This window comes from Juglans regia, chromosome 14 (genome assembly GCF_001411555.2).
Source record: "Juglans regia cultivar Chandler chromosome 14, Walnut 2.0, whole genome shotgun sequence".
Classification (NCBI taxonomy): domain Eukaryota; kingdom Viridiplantae; phylum Streptophyta; class Magnoliopsida; order Fagales; family Juglandaceae; genus Juglans; species Juglans regia.
The window spans coordinates 8,260,723-8,282,672 of record NC_049914.1 but is presented as its reverse complement, the minus strand read 5'-3'; the positions used below and the strand labels follow the sequence as shown (position 1 = coordinate 8,282,672).

The window sequence follows — 21,950 nt, the reverse complement described above, 5'->3', positions numbered from 1 at the left end:
GTTCTTTGAAAGTGGAGCCAAAATATTTCAGTTTCCCACGTAAATGAACCCCCCTTACCGCGCCTTGTTTGAGGCAATGGTTTCCAGTCCACGTTTTGGTTTGATAGTACTTGGGCAATAGGACAGTTTGGTTGGTCATGAATATACTTGTTTTTGTATGAATACTACTTGGGCGAGACCTTTTGGGCCATTGGTATTTATTTTGGCCTTAATACAAAAAATAACAAATGCTCCATTTATAATATAGCTGGAACCATTAACATTATTTCAACCACAAATCCATTCACATTATAGCTGGACTAAATGTTCCTAAAGCCTACCAACAGCCCAGGTTCCATTTAAAACCATTAACCTTATTTCATTTAAAACCTTTTTTTTTTACGTTTTTTTATAAGTCATTAGTTCCTAGTTTCATCTTCCCTAGTCTTTGTATTCCAATTCACATAATAGAGATACATGGTGGCCAAGGTTGAAAGAATATTTCACACACATCATAAACATGTTTTTTTCACCATTCCAAGGACTATCAACATTTTCTTCTCACTGAATATTCATAATAGCAAGGAAGTCAACCTATTAGTGGTCAATAAGTAGTTTTCAAAAATATCACCTGTTGAGTTCTACAACAAATATTTATTTCTAATATGACATGTGATCTGATATATTCAGTCAAAGCTTATCATGCCATTTTCACACATTTTCTGATACCTATTTAACAGAAATGACAATATCATGCCATTTTCACACAATTTTCTGATACCTACATAACAGAAATGAGCTTATCATGCCATTTTCACACATTTTCTGATACCTACTTAACAGAAATGACAATATCATGCCATTTTCACACATTTTCTGATACCTACTTAACAGAAATGACAATATCATGTCATTTTCACACATTTTCTGAGACCTACATAACAGAAATCCCAATATCATGTCATTTTCACACATTTTCTGATACCTACTTAACAGAAATGACAATATCATGTCATTTTCACACATTTTCTGATACCTACTTAATAGAAATGACAATATCATGCCATTTTCACACATTTTTTCTAAGACCTACATAACAGAAATGACAATATCATGTCATTTTCACACATTTTTCTGATACCTACATAACAGAAATGACAATATCATGTCATTTTCACACATTTTTCTGATACCTACATAACAGAAATGACAATATCATGTCATTTTCACACATTTTCTGATACCTACTTAACAGAAATGACAATATCATGCCATTTTCACACATTTTCTGAGACCTACATAACAGAAATGACAATATCATGCCATTTTCACACATTTTCTGAGACCTACATAACAGAAATGACAATATCATGCAATTTTCACATACCTACATAACAGAAATGAAAATATCATGCCATTTTCACACATTTTTCTGATATCTACATAATAGAAATTACAATATCCAGCAATTCGAGTTGTATATATAAAGTATAGCAATTTTCTGATCATTATATTTATGCAAATCAACTAGTAGTTAGAATTGAATCTGTCTTTAGTCAATGTCTGTTTCTGAACTCGAATGGAAATCTTCATCATCATCATCCTCATAATGGTCAATATTGGGATCATTGTCAAAAGTGTCACTGTCCACCTCATCGTCAATAAAAGTATGGTCGATATCATTCCCAACATCACCGTGTACCGTATTTAAGTCATTAACTGCAACTGGTTCTTCATCCTCTCGATGCAATTGATTCACCAAACCACTATCACTTTGATTGACTGTACCATAATCATTGGTAGCATCTTCCTCTTGATATGCCTCACCATCATAGGAGTCCTCACCTTCGTCTAGGGCCGTTGGGATCGATGGAATGTCGTACACATTCCTGTTGGTTATCTTTTGTACCACTTTCCAATTTCCACTTATACTTGGGTCTTTTAAGTAAAAAACTTGTGAGCACTGACAAGCAAGGGCGAACGGCTCATCCTGATACCATTTTCTAGATGTATTCACACTTGTAACATGATCACCTACACGTATGCCTCGTCTAGGATCACCAACGTCCCACCAATCACATTTAAACAAGTATACAAGATGCCAGCCCATGTAGCGTAATTCCAATATATCTGTCAACACACCATAGAAATCAACCGAGTTGGACTGATGTACTCCTTGTACAACGACCCCACTATTTTGTGTACGTCGGTGTTGTTCACGGTCCTTTGTGTGAAACCTAATTCCATTCATTATGCATCCACTGTATGACCCAACCCATGGATCTGGTCCGCATGCCAGAGCATAAACTTCATCTGTAACTTCACCCGGGTTTGAGTTGCGCAATTCTCGAATCTGTAATTTTCATTGATAATAATTGTAAGCGTCTTATGTGAAGAAAAAAAATATGCACTGTGTAGAAATGAAAGTGTCAACAATTATGTAAGTAATGTTCATGACTTACATGGTTCTTGAACCAGTTGGGAAATTCTGTTTGGTGCCTACGATCAACGTTGTTAGTGTCCTCTTCTTTCATCTTGTCATAGTGTTGTCTGCACACAGAGACAAGTAGAATAGTATAATTACTTTTTTTAAAAGTAAACAAGATGAAGGTTGAGTATGCAATTTTGGTATAGAGTACTATCGTACTTACTCTAGGTACTGTTCAATCTCAGGACAGTTGTTGAGCACGTACCACTCCGCTTTTGCAAAAAGCGGATCATCCAACCTTTTAGAAGAGGACGAACCCATCGGCCGAACCTTTTGAGAGAAAACAAACAAACAAACATCTTGATGGTCTTGACCGACATCTACATTTCGTTCCTCTCTATTAAAAGTTGTCTCAATGTCATGGAGATAAGTTGAACAAAATGTAAGGCACTCCACATGAACATAGGCCTCGGCAATTGAGCCTTCTGGACGGGCTTTATTTTTGACATAACGCTTGAACTTTCCTAAATACCTTTCGAAAGGATACATCCACCTATATTGCACAGGTCCCGCAAGTAAGGCTTCGTGTGGCAAATGGATGGCGAGATGCACCATTATATCAAAAAATGTAGGTGGAAATATCATTTCCAATTTACAAAGAAGAATAGAGATGTCAGTTTGTAGCCTTTGTATGACATCAATGCATAATGCCCGTGCACACAATTTTTTGAAAAAGGTACTTAACTCTGACAAAGCTTGTCGAACATCACTCGTAAAGTATCCACCAATCACAACTGGAAGCAATCTTTGCATAAAAATATGACAATCATGACTTTTCATGCCTAAGATCTTTGATTCACTAACGTTAACACATCGAGCAATGTTTGAGGCAAAACCATCAGGAAACTTAACATTTACCAACCACTCGCAAAAAGATCTCTTCTCAAGTTTATTTAACTGGTAACATGCCAACCTCATCGCATATCGATCACCATCCTGTTGTAAGTGTAACTCTTTTCGTATGCCAAGGTTGGCTAAATCCCTTCGTGCATTGGCGGAGTCCTTACTTTTTCCATCAATATTCATCAAAGTGCCTAATATGCTATCGCAGATGTTCTTCTCAATATGCATGACGTCGAGGTTATGCCTCAAACCTAAGGAAGACCAATAAGGTAGCTCAAAAAATATACTTCTTTTTGTCCAATTCAACTCATTGGCTGTGCGTTTCCTCTTCTTTGTAGTTTTCCCAAACTATACATCTGTCACTTCTTTCAACTGTTCCATTATAGCATCTCCTGACAAATGTATAGGTTGATGCCGATAATCCGTATTACCATTAAAATCAACCTTTTTAGATCTCCACCTGTGCCCTGCCGACAACCACCGACGATGACCCATGTAACAATGCTTTCGCCCATAGACCAACCACAATGAATCTGTCTCATCATTGCATGTTGGACATGCCAGCTTTCCCTTTGTGCTCCACCCAGAAAGATTAGCATACGCTGGAAAGTCATTAATGGTCCATAGTAATGCGGCATGTAAGCGAAACCTAGATGAGGTAGAGGCATCGTATGTATTAACTCCATCTTCCCACAAATATTTCAATTCGTCAATTAAAGGGCGTAGATAGACGTCAATATCATTACCAGGTGCTTTTGGGCCAGGGATTAGCAAAGATAGCATAAGGTATGGATCTTTCATGCATAACCAAGGGGGCAAGTTATAAGGTACGAGTATCACTGGCCATATACTGTATGGTTTAGCTATATTGTTAAATGGGTTAAAACCATCACTAGCTAAACCGATTCTCACATTACGAGAATCTGAGGCAAATGTAGGATAATGGAGATCAAAATCTTTCCAGACCTTTGAATCTGCAGGATGCCTCATGACATTATCATCGTTGACCCGTTCAGAAGCATGCCATTTCATTGCGACGGCAGTCTTACTTGACACAAATAGTCTTTGCAACCTTGGGATCAAAGGAAAATATCTCAGCACTTTTTGTGGAATTTTCTTTACCTTATTAGTGCTTAACACCCACCTCGGAGTGTTGCATTTAGGGCACTTCTCTTTATCAGAATGTTCCTTCCAAAAAAGAACACAATCATTCAAACAAGCATCTATCTTGGTGTAATTAAAGCCGAGGCCACGTTCCAAGCGGCATGCCTCATTGTATGAGTCAGGGAGAAGAGCATTAGGAAATGCATCTTTCAACAACTTGATAACCATGTTAAAGGATTTAACACTCCAACCACCAACTGTCTTGATATGAAGCAACTTTACGATAAATGATAGCTTTGAGAACTTTAGGCACGATGGATAGAGTGGACGACGTGCATCTTCTAACAAGTCAGCAAAGTTGGCACCTGGACCCCCTTCTGATACACCATGAGTAGGTCTTTGAACGCTGTCTGAGTGGTCCATAGAGGCTCCATGCTGAATGTCATCCAGCATCTCATCCATATCATCAATGTAGCCATCATTCAAGCTTGTCTCATCACCAGAATTTGAGGAACTAACATCCAATACTTCATCCTCACCGTGGAATATCCAGGCCTTATAAGAAGGATCAATCCCTATGATAAATAAATGGTCTTCGACCACATTTATTGGTTGGAAGAACATATTACGGCATCTACGACACGGACACCTAATGTCAACTCCTCCGGGTGCATGTTCTCGAGCCATAGCGATGAACTGGTTAACCCCCGATGCATACTCGTTAGACACAAATCTATCTTCAATATCCATCCACGTCTTGTCCATCTAGATATGATGCCACAAATGAAAGTGTGAAATGTAATCTCTATTGATGAATGTACGAAGTTCGAAACAAATAGCAAAATAACGAAAGACAAAATAAAAACAATTAAGCAAGTTGTTATTCTACTTGCTTAAGCCTATATCTATTTAATAAAAAAAAAACCTGGATAACGAAATGGAAAGACTTCACTCAAGGACTATAATGACAGTTGTTGTCCGGGACTCTCCCCTATAATTTGGATATTTCATGTTGCTATAGGACCAATATCAACATGGTATACATTGTAAGGACAAAGTAAATAATATAGTGTACAGTGTAAGATATCTTAGATAGTTCAGTAAATGGCCTAGCCATAGCCAAGCTTCCAAGTTTGGCTAGAATATTAACTTTTGACTATACCAAATGACTTTTAGCTAGGTGAGTCCACATTGGATTAGTCATCTTAAAGTGAAAATAAGAATATAATATTATATAGTTTAATAATATTTTACTACATTTTGAAATTGTATATTTTGGCTGGAACACTTCATAAATAAGTAGAAAAAAGCAAAAAATCTGCCCCAAGAAAAATCCAACACAGTGTGAAAATTTTAACAGGTTCCAGCTAAATTTTAACGCATTTAGCGCAGACAAACAGTCCACAAATATGCAGAAAAATAGTATAGAAATAAAAGTCATCATAAATAAGATAAACTTGTTGTTCTGTTTGTATGCAAAGTGCCCAAACTGGTATGCATGTGTTCTGTTTTGCAAAGAAAAACACCTACTAACATTTTATTCTGATCTGGTATGCATGTGAACTGTTTTTGGGTGTGCTCACATGAGAGGTAGACAAACAGACATTCAAAAGAGCCCAATGGCTTGAAACTTTATAAGGCAGGCATTTATTACTAAATTATATACATCACAACCCAAAAACAGTTTACAAAATACTTCAGGTATGCCTAAATTTTCAGGTTAGTAGTGTTCACCAAATACTATTAGTTTGTATCTTTTCTTAGCCTTTTCTCACAAACACGATAAACCAAATTATTTATACATAAAAAGTAATCTAAACACACAAATTATTTATATATACAGATTAGGATACCTTGGATTCAAAGGTCTTCAACAAAATAAATGAAACAAACAATTTAGTTTAATAAAAGATTGGGTCTAAGTCGAAAATTTTGAGATAACATATGATGACTTCAGTGTTTTTATTTTTACAACTAAAAACACTACACAATTGTATAAAAATGATTGATTTACGGAAACAACACAGTTGTATAAAATTTTTTTTTGATAAGTAACACAGTTGTATAAAAATGAAACTACAGTTGTACTATTTCATCCATTATATTGTTAGTGCTATTTGTTACTGCTATTTCCCACCCGGGCAGGGCTCCGATAAGTAGTTCTTACTCCTTGGAGGCAAGTGGTATCGATAAAAGTAGAGCTACTAAATGCAAGTTGTGGAGGAAAGCTTCAAACAAAGTTGTGATCGAACTAAACTGCTTAATCAAACAAAATTGAAAACAGGGTTGCATTATAAACTCCACATCTAAAAACTGAAAATACCATATGATTCCCCAACCCAACTATATCATTGTATAAAGGTAAGAAAAACTAAAAGATGGGAGTAAACACAATCCCTATCATTTTGTTGTGAGTATCGACATCTTCACAGCATAATGTTTCTCTATTTTGCCTTGGGAGCAATGTCTAAATAACAAACCACGTCAGTGAAAGGTACACTAAATTTAATAGGAATTTAGTCCAACTTCAACAACTAGACCATAAAATTATATGATGCCAGTTTGTGAAAAATTTTCCCAGTACCTTTAAAAAACAATATTCTGACTTGTAAAAACTAAACCACCAGAGAGTTAACTCTAAACCAAATGCAGCCAGAAAATGTAAAAACAAATTGTTCTTTTCAACCAAATGCAGCCAGAAAATCTACAAACAAATTGTTCCTTTCACTTGGTATTTTCCCATCCAACAAATGTCCATTACATGCAATTAATAGAGTTGTCAAACAGAGCAGGATAATGGTTCTTTTAATTGAAATAAGCACATTCAATTGACGTTCATGGGATGTTCAACTATGTCTATGACTAAATTTCAGGTAACCAAAATAAAAAACTGGTAACATTTAATAATCGTACATTATTAAACTAACAGATTGCATGAACTATCTACTAAGGAAATAAAGAGGGAAACAATAAAACTTGAGAGTAAATGATTGGGCTGACCTTGCTGGATTCGCCCTAGATCCCTACGGTATAGGAATATAGTTCAATCGATATCAAGCACTAATTAATGTCGAGGATCGCAACTCGCAAGCTCGCCACATAAATTCGTCATCCACAATTGATTCTCGTGTGTGAGGATGGCCTGAGTTGTAGAAATTGTTGTCGATTTCAACAATCAACTAAGTCGGCTAGCTAAAGTTTGGGATGGATTTCGGCACAGATGGTGACTGAGAATAGGAGAGAGGGTTTTATCGGTGCAGGTTTTTGAACAAAACCCAATATGGAGAATCGCGGTGGCTGTTACGAGAAGGTGTGGCTGTTACGAGAAGGTGGTGGTAAACTGTGGAGGTCAACTGGTTAGGGCATGGGTTTTCTAGAATCTCGCGGGAGGAGATCTTTCGCGGGAAGGAGAAGAGGCAGAGGGGGAGGAAAGGTCAAAATGTGGGTATAATTGCAACAAAAAGTTTATTGCAGCGACAATAGCCGCCCCAATAAACTTGTTGACAACTTAATTAGCAAGCGTCTAACTATTACTGCCGCGGAAGACTAAAACGCGTTGTAATATATCAATTATGTCCACAGCTTTTACGGTCACACTAATTTTTGCCGGAAAAAGATACTTTTTGTGGCCAAATTCTGAGATGTCGCAAGCTTAGTGTCTCAACAGGACAAGCAGCCTTTTAGCCGCCAGACTTTTGTTGCCGAAAAAAAAAGTGGCCCCAAAAGCTACTTTTTGTTGTAGTGTTTGCCTTCCTGCGGCCTCTTTCATCACCGGCCAGATTATTTGCGTCGACGGAGGGATGACGGTGAATGGCTTCATGATGTCCCCTTGATAAGCATGGATACATGATGAATGGGTTCAAGATTTAATTGCGCAAAGAAATGCCGGTTTCCCCTACTTAATTTATAGCGATTGCATAATAAGGCAACACTAGTTTGCTTGTGATCTATGTGTGCCCTAGTATTTGTCATCATGTTAATTTATCCTTGCATGTTATAATAAACAATATTAATTAATTAGCTTGTAGTCCTGCTCGATGCATGCACGTATAGTATACCCGGGGATTCAATTATAAAACTTGCGTGCATTGTACGTTATAAGATCTTAATCTCAAATTAATTTATATTGATGATCGAAATGAAACATATATCCAATATGTGCTTAACTACCACTGCAAAGACAAAATCAACCCTGAAAAATAAAAAAAATAGAGAAAAATTATCCAATATTATCATCCAATAAAAACAGACACTCTGCTAGTGCGGCCATGGTAGAACTTGTGGGGCATACCCTTGTGGACAGCGTCGTTCACTTTGATGTCAACATAGTCGCCGATCTTATAGGTCCTGAGGTAGGTGGTGAGGGGGATGTAACCAGTAGGCATTTCCGCTTGCTCTCAAGGGCTGAGCGAAGAGATCTCAGGTCCGAGAACAAAGTCCGTGACCAGTAGGCATTTCTGCTCGCTCTCTCGCTCTCGAGGAAAGGGATATGGGTGTTGCAGCTAATACCCTCAAGGAGATTGAACCTAGTCCACCTCAAGGAGATCCTTTTGACATGGGCCTGTTAAGGATTAAAACATCCCTTGAAACCAGCACCAGCATGAAAGAAACGCTGGAGTCTTCTGAGATGTCTTCCATAGCTGCTGTCTCCGAGGGTTACAACTTCTTTTGTTTCCATTTTATCATGGGAGTCAAAGAGTACAATAATTGCACAAAGGTGACATTTTGCAGCTTTCTTGTACTCGTTTGAAAGTGCGGATTGGGTTAAGTACGAAGTTTGTCAATCACACCGGCCAGCCACGTTTGAGTTTTGTGGTTAATGCATCATGGAGTTTATGTAAAGTTCTTGATGCATGTGATGCTATAGCACATAAGCTCTCCTTAGATTCTAGTAGCAGCTCTAAATGGAAGCCAGTTGTGACCAGAAAAAATGGCTTCGCCAACTACCCTACAGTGAGATTGCTGTAAGTTTAGCTCCATTATTTTATTTTCTATCTTTCTCACTTGATTAGGAGAAGATTAAAAAAGCTGCATCAGTATAAGCAATATAGTAAAAATCTAGATTGTGGTACAAAAGATAGGGAGTTGATTTTACCAGTGTAGTGTGGTAGCAATTTGGAGCACCTTGATGGCATGCAGGGATCTGTTGCCTCACATCAAGACCGCCCACTTCCACTGCACAGATGGTGCCTTTGCATGCAGCAATTTCGTTAAAAAATCACAACAAAAAGGCAAAATAGAAGGAAGTCGGGTGATTTTGTCTCGATCAAGTCAAGGGTGATTTTGTCTTTGCAGTGGTAGTTAGGCACGTGAGAAGTAAGTGTTCGAAATTTTCGTTATATTTCACTTTACTGGTAGGCAGAAAGGAGAGATTGGTACGTTTTGAAAAAACGCGAGTTCACTTTAATGTAATTATTAATTTGGAGAGCATATTATTAATTGAGTGAAAGTTCGAGAGAACAAAGTGTAATTAGCCATTACTTCCATGTAATCCATATAAAAAAAGTAATAATTTGTATAATTTTCAAACATATAAGTCTCGTACGATTACATTGTAAAACAGTGGGCCTAATCCTATAAAGTATAAAACAATTAACCTAATAAAGTAACTAATAAATAATGCGCGACAAGAGAATCTTATTTTTCTTTGTCATATTGTACTAGCAGTAATATGTTACAAGCCCAACAAACGTTTCAAGCCCAATAGTGATTTCGAATGCTTTGGGCTGGGACTATATGTCACTTCAGATTTATATATACAATACCATTATGTCTACCTTGGTTAAATAAGTGGCTATACAATAACTTTTCGTTCACTAATTTTTTTCAAGTTTTGTCCCTTCTTTTCTCACAAAATTCCTATTTCTTTTGTCTTTTTCATTCCTTTTGCTGACTGTGTTTATTGTTTTTTTTTTTTTTACAGTACTTGACAACCATTCTTCGTCACCTCCCCTACACCACCACCACCCTTGCAAGAACCGTAAGGCCATAGCCACTCTGTTTCTTCAACCATAAACCACCAAGTTGCCGTCCAACACCAATTGTACATCCTCTTCATTATGGAAGCTCAATCCCATATATGTCCACCACATGAAACCTCCCTGCCCAGACTTAACCACTACCTCCACACTGTCTAAAACAGCCCCATGCATCCACACACAACCAATGTAGCCTTTGTTCTAACAAGGAAAAAAACAGCACCCCAAGCCATGCACAACACTTCCACATGGACGTCTCAGCCAACAGACACCGTGTAAGCCCAAATCCACCCCACTCTTGGTTAGGGAACCGCCGTCAGCCACCAGCTACCGCCACCGCAAGCCACCAGAAAGAAAATAACTCATATACATATTGTGGCTTACCTTGGATTTGAAATCAAATTATTAATGCACATATACATGAAACCGGACCAAACCAAACACAATATGTAATATATATACTTAGATCTAAAAAAAATCGTGCTCAAAGGATTCAAGAAATAGAGAGAAGGGAAAGAAGAAAAAAAAATAGGGTTTGAAGATAGAGACATTAGGTTGGCGGCGTGAGGAGAAGAGAAACCGTGAGGGAGAAGAGGGAATCGGGAGAGAGAAGCAAAGGGAGAGAGAGATGTGGCAATTGAGGTGTTATGGACTATAGCGGCATGACGGAGGTGAAGAAAACCCAAGGGAGAAAAGGAAGAGATTGGTAGGGAGATGTTGAGAGAAAGAGAGAGAGAGAGAGAGGATCTGAAGATGAAGCCGAGAGGGAGGAGGGGTTCGTCGCCTGTAAGGCGCAATGGCGATCATACTGGCTTGTAGGGAGTCTTGCTGGGGGGTCACAGGAGGGCACGACGCAGGTGGGGCAATCCTATCGTAGCCCTACATGTGTCCCACTTTTAATCTAAGGGTGAAAATAATATATGGAGAAATAAGATTGGAAAAAATAGAGAAAATAGAGAAGGAATGGAAATACACTAAATTTTAAAACTAAAATTTTTATTCTTGATCCAAATATAATATTCTTCATCATAAAATAAAATGATGAGTTTTAATAAATATTTCTGAGGAGAATAGAGTCATCTAAATAAGGAGAGTTTTTAACATAAAAATTTGATGAATATTAAATAATATTCCTAAAAAAATAGAATCATTTAAATAAAATTATTTTTTTAAAATATATTATTTTCGGGGCTCCAAAACATAAAGAGACTTACTTGAAAATTAGACTTTGTTTAATAACACTAAAAATACCCCATTTAAAATAATTTTGAACTTTTAAAATATTTGGAATATTTTAAAATACTTGACTCAATTTAAAAATCATCCGTTAGATTTAAAATAAAGATTTTAGATTTAAAATGATTTTTTCTATAATTCATTATGCCTACTTTTTAAACAAATTTCTTTGTCTAGAAAACAAAAATTTTTGTAAAAGTAAAAATCGTTTATATCCATAGATCTTTTCTGTAAAATGAAATCTTATCTATTCCATTTAATTAATTTAGAAAAATTTACATTGTTTAAAAATTATTTTGTTTATACCTTTTCATTAATTTATGTAGGACCATGTACCATATCTCCTAAATATTACAACACAAGCTTCAAAAAAGGAATGGATCATCCATCTCGATATGCAAGTAAATCAACTTGGACAACAACATTAAAAGAAGAAAAATATTTTAATCATAAAGGGATTACAGAAAGGTAAACTTATAAACTAATGTGGCTTGATGTAGTATGTCAGATTGTAAAGTTATTTTTATTATAAAGTAGATCTCACGAATTCCATAAAATCATATCAGTTTGTAGGTTTATTTTGTGTAATCTTTTTATATCTATAACAGTTCTCTTAAAAGAAATTGAACGTCCTCTCCATCAACCCCATCAATGAAACAACGCCCGGAACCCTTAAAATCTTTTCTTATCAAACTTTCCAGTGTTATAATTATGTAATGTATGGATCTCTCATTTCTGTTTACTTTATATTAGGTTTATTTTTATAACTTGTTTAAATCCATGACTTGTTTTAACTTTATGTGGCTTTTTTTTTTTCTCTCATTTTCTATCAATTTTATTTTTCATAGTTGCAACTGAGCAGATTTGCATTAATTGCACGTTGTCCCTTATATACTAGTATATATATAATATATATTACATTTTTCCCCTTAAATGATGTTTGGTTTTTACAAAAATGTTTTCCACGACATAATTTACAAATTAATGTGCATTAAAATAATAAGTTAGATTGTAAAACTTTTTTTTATTATAAAAGAGATCTATTATATTAAATTACGTCAGTTTTTATTTACTTTTTGAGACTTGCTACAAGTAATTAGCCTCTCACCATGCATGTACCTTTACCTAATAAATATGTGATTTGTTATTTTTATTATTTTTATTTAAATACACTCATATTTAAGTATTAAGATATAATGATAAAAATGATAAATAACATGTTAATTAAGTGAAGGTGTGTGGTCTAAAACTTTCCTATATAATTTTTTATACTTATTTGTGTAAGAATTTTGGGTAGATGTAATATTTGTTTTCTTTTATAAATATTTTTTAGAACAGTACAAAGCCTATAAAAAGGCGTTGATAAGAACAATTGAACAGGTCTGCAAATTAATTCCATACATATAAAATCTAAACATGGGTAAAACGCAATTTCGATTGATCTGCTCGATCTGCCCCCGCCGCAAACACAAGCATGCTGCATATATGTCATGTAATGCGTATGTATATTGTATTCAGTCTGTCCAGCTGATCAGAATCATGAAGAACCTGAACCACTTTAGCTACTGATACAGGGAACAATAAATTAGAACCTCCATCAAAACCTCAGAGCCCCATCATCTTCCACTTTCATTCTATCTTCCCACTGAGAAAAATCTTAGGTCAGAAGTAAAAGGAAGCGGCCTATAAAAAAAAAAAAAAAAAGATTAATACTCAAATATCAACTTGAATACAAACCGAGAATCCAACATACAGATTTTGAAGCAGTCTGTCTATATATTAAATATTCAAATTAAAAGTCATAGTAATTATATGTATATATGTGTGTGTGTCAGAACAATAGCTTGCAGCTGCTGATGCATGCGAGCACGTCGATTTCACAGCGCCAATAGTTATGCATTTCCAGCTAGCTCTGAAAACTACAAGCGGGCGCATGCAACCTGCTTACTGCGCATGCATGCATCACTACAACAGAATATGTCTTTTATGACAGAGAAAATTATCACAAAAAAATGGTAAACCGTCACTAAACATATTTGGTGACGGTTTGAAACCATCACCACGACCGTTACCTAAAGTGCGTCACAGAAAATATTTGGTGACGGCTTACTATTCAACCGTCACCAAAAGTTTTTTTAGTGACGGTTGGAAGTGTTCCGTTCAGTACAATGTTCGAACGTTCCTTTTTTTGTGACGGTTGAGAACTGTCACAGAAAATCACGTTTGGACGTAAAATTAAACGTTCGGACGTTAACCCGACCGATTGGCGTTCGAATGAGAGAATTTGACATTCGTTGATTATCGTTCGAACGTATCATATTTACGTTTGAATGTTAATGCGTCCAAACGTTAATTACAATAAACGTTCGAATATTTGTTCGAACGTAAACGAAAATGTTCAAACGTAGTGCGTTTAATGTTCGGACGTTATTTCGAATGTAAACGAAGGAGCGTTCGAATGCAAGTTCTTTGTTCGAACGTTAATCGCTTTATCGTTTGAACGGTTTGTTCGTTTTAGCGTGAAGACGTTCGAACGTATAGTTTAACGTTCGAATGATCCAATTGTATTTACGTTCGAATGTTTGTTAGAGTGTGAACCAACATTCGAATGATTTTTATTTACATTCGAATGTATAGATCAGAAATACTAATTTCATAAAATTTAAAAACATAATAACAATTGTATCATATTACATACCATCAATTAACAAGTAACAATGTTTTATAAAAGCATAAAATTAGATATTAAAACTAGCCAGAAATACTGATAAAATTTATTTCTTCTTTTTCCCTCGCCCACAGCGATTCTATTGCAATGATATAACACGCTCCATTTGCACTATCATCTCTCGTTGCACTTGCTCTTGCACTTCACTGTGTATTCTTTCCTCCTGGTCTCTCTGTTGGTCCTGCAAACGAGTCTCTAAATGAGATTGTCGTTCTAAGAGAGACTCTAACTCTTGCTGTCTCGACCTCATATACTTATTCTCACGCCGTGCAGCTTCTAAATCTGCTGTAAGATTATTAATTTGTGAAGCCGATGAGGTTGAGGAGGATGAACATTTATGCTTGATAGATCGTCCCAAACCTCTTGCCATACTAGACTGCGGCCCGAGCACTTGCGTGAATATGTCTATGTCACTAGGAGAGGATTCCTCAGAAGCCGACTGCATCTCCATAATTTTTCTCTGCAATTTAAAAGGTAATGATCGTAAATAATTAGTAACGTATTAAAAGAAATAGAAATAAGAAATAAACTATTAAAATGTTATATAATAATTTATTTAACAAAATTAACACTGCTTACATAATTATCTGCAGCGACAGGATCCATCCACTCACTATGCTCATTAGTGTGAGCAGCAGCATAGACATGAATGAGGGAAAAATTTTCAGGATCATCACGTTTCTAACAAAGCGACATTAGCAATTTTAAAAAGATAATGTTAGTACTTATCAGAAAGAATATCAGGAAAATAAATGAATTCTATAATTTTTTAATTACCATTTTTTCAGTAAGACGGTGGAATGACCTTGAACAGGCATGATAGTGGACAGTCAGAGCGGATCTATTCTGTGCATTTGTAGAACTCAAATGCTACAAAATATATTAAAAATGTTAATTGTAATATGTGTACATATAATATATAGAACGAATATGAATGTAAATAATTAAAAGATATAAATGTAAAATACCTGATAATCTGGAGATGCGAAAAGATCACAACACTTTCTCCAATCATCTAACTTCATCTGCTGAAAAGGAGACTGCACAGCCTCTTCCAACGTCTCAAACTTCTTGAAGTGGTCATGACATCCTCCTTTGTGACGTCGGAATAGTGTAGCCATCAACTCATTCACGGTTCTCAAATTCTCGCTACGGCCAAAATCGAGGTCGAATTCATCCTAACAAGGGAATCTGGTCAAAAATATAATATACTAATCTAGGTGAAAAAAATGTACTGAAAAGTAAACTCACCAGCACATGACTTCGAATGTGCTCCTTAATCTCATTCAGAACATCTCGCCATGAGCGCACATAAAATGGAGCATAAGCTCGAACTACTGTGCCAATATAGGAGGAAAGCGCTGCTGCACTATCATCCACTCCTCCAGTGGAATTATCAGGAATTGTGATATTCAATTTTCCGTGCCTTCTATTTTTTTCAAGAGAGATTTCACGTATATAGCCACGACCGCGACGTGTAGATGCATCAACTACATGATAATAGATATACTATAATTATAATTATATAGTTATTGAGAAAAAAGTATTAACTATATATATAATTATCAATGACAATATTTCCTTACTGGTAGGTGTCGACTGGCTATTGTTCTCTTCTGTGTTAGGTTGATCTTCAGGAACGGATTCCTCGAGTGGGGAGTCCTCAATGGATTCAGGACTTGGATTTGGCGGAGGCACATTTTTTCGTTGTCGTTTTGGCGGCATTCTTGAAAATAATAATTATATCAAAGAAAATTAATTAGAAGAAATTATAAAAATTCAAGATATTTTATAGTCACCTATATGAATAAAATATTTAGTACTTTTATTCTTCATCTTCATATGAATTTTCCATGCTTGTTTCAGAATCTCCATCAATAACATCTTCATCATCATCATGCACCTCTTCTTCATCGTCCTTATCCACCTCCTGCCCAGATTCTGATTCGTCTTCATCTTCTGACTCGTCTTCTTCTTCTTCTTCCTCCTCACTTACTTGAATGGAATGATCATTTAATACAGACGGGTCGAGATGGACGGGTGGGACATCATCTCTACACAAGGGGAGCAACTCGAGTGCACCGAGGTCAACAAACAAGTTAATACCCTCTCCATCTTATTGGTACGCCTCAACAATCGGAGTGTCATCTTCATCTCCACTATTCTCAAAATCTGCACTCGTTCCTGCTTCATATATATTTCGAGGAACAAATTTTTGTACGACTCGCCAAGTTATCTCTCCACTATCTTCATCAGCACTTTTCATTGGATCAATCAAGTAATAGACTTGGGTAGCTTGACAAGCCAATACGAATCTTCGTACCATTTAGATGCAGTATTGACACTCGTAAAGTGATTATCCCTATGTATCGAAACCCGACCACCGCCTAGATCCCACCAATCACATTTAAAGACATATGTTACAGACCCACCCAGATATTTCAATCCGATAATATCACGTATGACACCATAATAATCAATATCATCTGTTCCATGACTCCCCTCGACCAACACACCACAGTTTTGAGTCTTTCTATTACGTTCACGGTTCAAAGTATGGAATCTATAACCTCGAACCGTGTATGCAGTATATTAAAGTGCTCTATTTGAGAGACCACGTGCTAATGCATACAATTCAGAAGAAATTGATCCGGGATTACAAGCACGTTGTTCCAAAATCTAACAATTGAAATAGTATATATTTATTATTTCATTATCCAGAGTTAAAAATTTCACAATATAACATATATATAATTTTAGTTCATACACGTTCTTCAAACCATCTGGAAAATTCTTCCTCGTGTCTTGCGTCTATATTGTCTACGCCTTCCGTCCTAAGTTTGTCCATGTGGTCACTGTTATAACATGTTGCAAAAGAAGTATATTTTGAGCACAACAATTATAATTAATTTTAAGAAAACTATAATTATTCAAAGCAATGAAATGACATACCTAAGATAATCATCAATCTCTCGGCAATTATTTAGCACATACCACCGAACTTTACCCAACTCTCCATCAATTAAATCGTAACCTGTTTGTGCACCCAAGGGTCGTATATTCTGGAAAAGCACTGATAGCTCACGAGGAGGCGGAGTAGCAAGATCAGCATTTCGCTCTTGACGATTAAATCGTGTCTCAACACCATGAAGATATAGAGAGCAAAATGTTAACCATTCATTGTGTATATAGGCCTCTGCTATTGAACCCTCAGCTTTGGCTTTATTCCCAACAGTGCGCTTCAATCGACCCAAATATCTTTCAACTGGATACATCCAACAGAACTGCATTGGTCCACCCAGAAGTACCTCTCGCGGTAAATGTATTGCTAAATAGACCATGACATCAAAAAATGATGGTGGAAAGATCTGCTCGAATTTACGTAGTATAGTAGCAATGTCTTCTTTCAATTTCGACAACACATCTCGATTTACTACCCGAGCGCACAAATCCTTGAAAAACATACAGAATTCAGATATGGCGACATGTACATTAGATGTCAGCTTCCCACGAATTCTCACAGGTAATAACTTCTGCAAAAATACGTGACAATCATGACTTTTCAATCCATTGATTTTCCAATCATCAGGACTCACGCATCTACCAATATTTGAAGCATAACCATCTGCCAACTTCACACCTTGCAACCATTTGTAGAAATCCATCCTCTTCTCCCTCGTCATCGTAAAACATGCATGCGGCATGACCACCCTATTGCCTTCCACCCGCAAATGCAGATTATGTTTAATTCTCATTCTCTAAAGATCTTTCCTCGTCTTGACCGTGTCTTTCATCTTTTTTTTAATACTCATCAATGTACCCAGTATATTATCACAAATATTCTTCTCTATGTGCATTACATCCAAACTATGTCGCAACTTGCATGACGACCAATACGGCAAGTAAAAAAAAATACTACGCTTTGTCCAATTCAATTCTGCTATGGCTCGTTTTCTCTTGTTCTTTCCCCGACCTTTGCCAAAATTATTCGCTCTAACATGTTGCATTTGTTCCACTATCTCTTCTCCAGACAACTCTTTTGGTGCAATCCTATCCTCTACTCTCCCATCAAAATTGACACATTCTCTTTTCCATGCATGATTTGCTGGTAAATAACGTCGATGACCCATGAAACACAACTTCTGAGAATATTTTAGCCACTCAATAGCAGTTTCTTTATTACACGTCGGACACGCTAACTTCCCTTTCATACTCCAACCGGAAAGATTCCCATATGCCTGAAAATCATTTATGGTCCACATTACCGCAGCATGCATCTGAAAAGATGTCGACTTAGATGCATCATAAGTTCTAACACCTGTTTCCCATAACTCTTTCAGCTCTTCAATCAACGGCTGCATGAATACGTCAATATCATTTCCAGGTGATCTAGGGCCAGGGATGAGTAAAGTTAACAAAAAGTTTGGCGCCTTCATGCACCTCCATGGTGGAAGATTGTACGAAATCAATACCATGGGCCAAGTGAACTTGTACTCATATTCCCAAAAGGGTTGAATCCATCGGTTGTGAGTCCCAGACGCACGTTCCGAGCTTCTATCCCGAACTTTGGATACTGACTATCGAAAGAATACCACGCAAGTGAATCAGCTGGATGCCTCATATATGCGTCATTCTTAACTCTTTTCTCCTCTTGCCACCTCATATCATGAGCTGTTTTCTTACACATATATAGTCTTTGCAACCTAGGTTTCAAGGGAAAATACCGCAACACCTTAACCGGCACATTTTTCTTACCTTTCCACCTTGACTCTCCACATACAGGACATGCTTGTTTCTCCTCGTTCTCCTTCCAGAACAATACACAATCATTCTTGCATGCATGTATGGACTTGTACTCAAATCCTAATCCCTTTCTCAACTGTTTCGCTTCATAAAAGTTCTTGGGCAATGCAGACCCTTTGGGAAGCACCTCGTTAAATAAGTCCAATACCATGTTTGTTGTTTTCGTCAACATCCCACACAATGATTTAATGTGAAGCAACCGCACAATAAATGACATTTTAGAATGTTTTGTACAACCTGGGTAAAGCTCGCACTTTGCATCTTCCCACAGTGAAGGAAAATTTTCACAATCAGTCCCTCCACCACTTGAGGCATTGTCGTTAACCTCATCCATAAACATCCCAGCTCCAATGTCACCCAACATCTCCTCCATCTCATCATGTTCATAATCATCATCCATGTGCCGCAAATAATTGTGATGATCGACCAATACATCTGCTGACCCTCCATACGGCTCACCATGCAGTACCCATCGCGTATACCCCAGATCCATACCGTTCACAAATATATGACACTCTACTTCATCCAATCCTATCGCACACAAATTTTTACACCCTCGACATGGACACTTAATGTAACTACGACTATCAGCAGAGGCCCGTGCAAAATCAATGAAGGTTCTTACTCCACGTGCATAGGGTACGTAATCCTTTCCAAGTCAATCGTCCAGACGCATCCAATTTTTGTCCATTTCTAAAAACATCTATATATTAATAACACGTACATTAAAAATTCACATGCATGTCATGCTCCAATTCTCATTACTTTTTTGATAAGATAGTTGGTCCTATCCCATTCGAGATTATATTATCCATATTGCACAAATCTCGTCACTCTACTAATTTCCACGTTAGTAGAAATTTTGGCAGCACCTCTCCATAGTTCTTCAAGTATACATGTTCAAATATCGGGATTGTGACCCTATGAACAGTAGAAGAAGATACCGAAACTTCATATTAAACGTGGAAAGTAGCGAGTAACAAAAATGTGCAATACAAATAATATAATCCCAAACTGTCCACACTAGACAATTCAGGAATCAGTAGATACATAAATGTACCCTGATTCGCAAACGGGTCTAAGGGTATTTATGTAATGTCATACGCATCTATCAAAAAATCATACAAACAATATCTCCATGTTGTTTAAATTAACAATGTCACCTTCAAGTAGTGTTATATTGTTAAACTAAAGAGAGATGAAAAATTATGTGACCCTAAGTTTCGTGTCTTGTACACAACTCTCCGTCAAGTTGAATTTAATTATCATACTTATGCTCAAAGGTTAATCTAATTGCTTAACTGTCATAGACTCTCCAATCCTAACAACTCTCAATTAGTGTATGTCAAGACCGGAGGAGAGTAGTCAAGGTCGGAGAGACTATGACAGTCAAGCATTTAGACTAAAATTTAGAGATTATAATTGTTATATATAATTTTAAAGGTTATTATATAATTTTAATTATTACCATTCCATAATTATAATCTTAATTGTTATACTTAATTGAGTGAGTTATTTATTTATATAGACAATAAGTATATAATTTTTATATAAGCATCTATTTGATCCTTATTTTCTTTCTCTTTAGTTTATAATAAATAAGTATATTTACATATTCCAACTCTACTTATTTAGTAGGTTCAAGACTTTTTTATTGAAGAGTATTTTAAAGGTTATATTATAAATTTAATTATTATCATTCTTAAAGTATAATTTTAATTGTTATACTTAAATTTCAAAGGTTATAATATAATTTTAAATATTATAATTCTTAAAGAATTACTTTTATCCTTTATTACTTAATTTCAAATATTATTATCAATATTTAATTATTACTATTCTTAAAGCTTCCTATTTTAATTATCATACTTAAATTTTAAAGGTTATAATATAATTTTAAATATTATAATTCTTAAAGAGTCACTTTTATCCTTTATTACTAAATTTCAAATATTATTATCAATATTTAATTATTACTATTCTTAAAGTTTCCTATTTTAATTATCATACTTAAATTTCAAAGGTTATAATATAATTTTAATTATTATAATTCTTAAAGACTTACTTTTATTTGTTATTACTTAATTTCAAATATTATTATCACAATATTTCAAATCCATATCACAACATATTCACAATAACTCACAAACTATTTACAAAATATACAAACAATAATCACAATGTTTCAATTGTAAGCGTAAAATAACATGCCACATGTATTAACATATTCTATAACTTGAGTAAGCAATAAACATGTATTAACAAAGTTTAAGGACAATATATTTGTAACAATGTAAAGATATTCAAACGTCATTCACAAATAATAATTTAAATATTTCAAGTCCATATCACCATATATTCACAATAACTCACAATATATTCACAAAATAATATGCCACATGTATTAACATGATATTCATAAACTTGAGTAAGCAATAAACATGTATTAACAAAGCCTAATGACAATATATTTCTAATAATGTTTCTTCAAAACGTCATTAACAAATAATAAACACAATATTTCAAATCCATATCACAACATATTTACAATAACTCATAAACTATTTACAAACTATACAAACAATAATCACAATATTTCAAGACTAAGAATAAAATCACAACAACATATTGATAAAGTTTAGAAATATACCTAGCACTCACAATATCCTCTTGCAAATCAAAATCTTCCAACTTCCCAAAACAACCGATCCTTCAAAAAAATACAACACTAATTTATTAGAAATATTCTATAACAAAAACACTATATAAATATCATAAAATTCAAACAAAG

General features: G+C 35.5%; 1 protein-coding gene across 1 annotated transcript; it reads right to left on the bottom strand.

The window, feature by feature from the left end:
* Positions 1 to 3,658: 3,658 nt before the first annotated feature.
* Positions 3,659 to 5,179, bottom strand: LOC109017409. Its single transcript, XM_018999691.2, has one exon. The coding sequence runs from the start codon at positions 5,177 to 5,179 to the stop codon at positions 3,659 to 3,661; it is 1,521 nt and encodes a 506-aa protein (XP_018855236.2).
* Between the last annotated feature and the right edge of the window lie 16,771 nt (positions 5,180 to 21,950).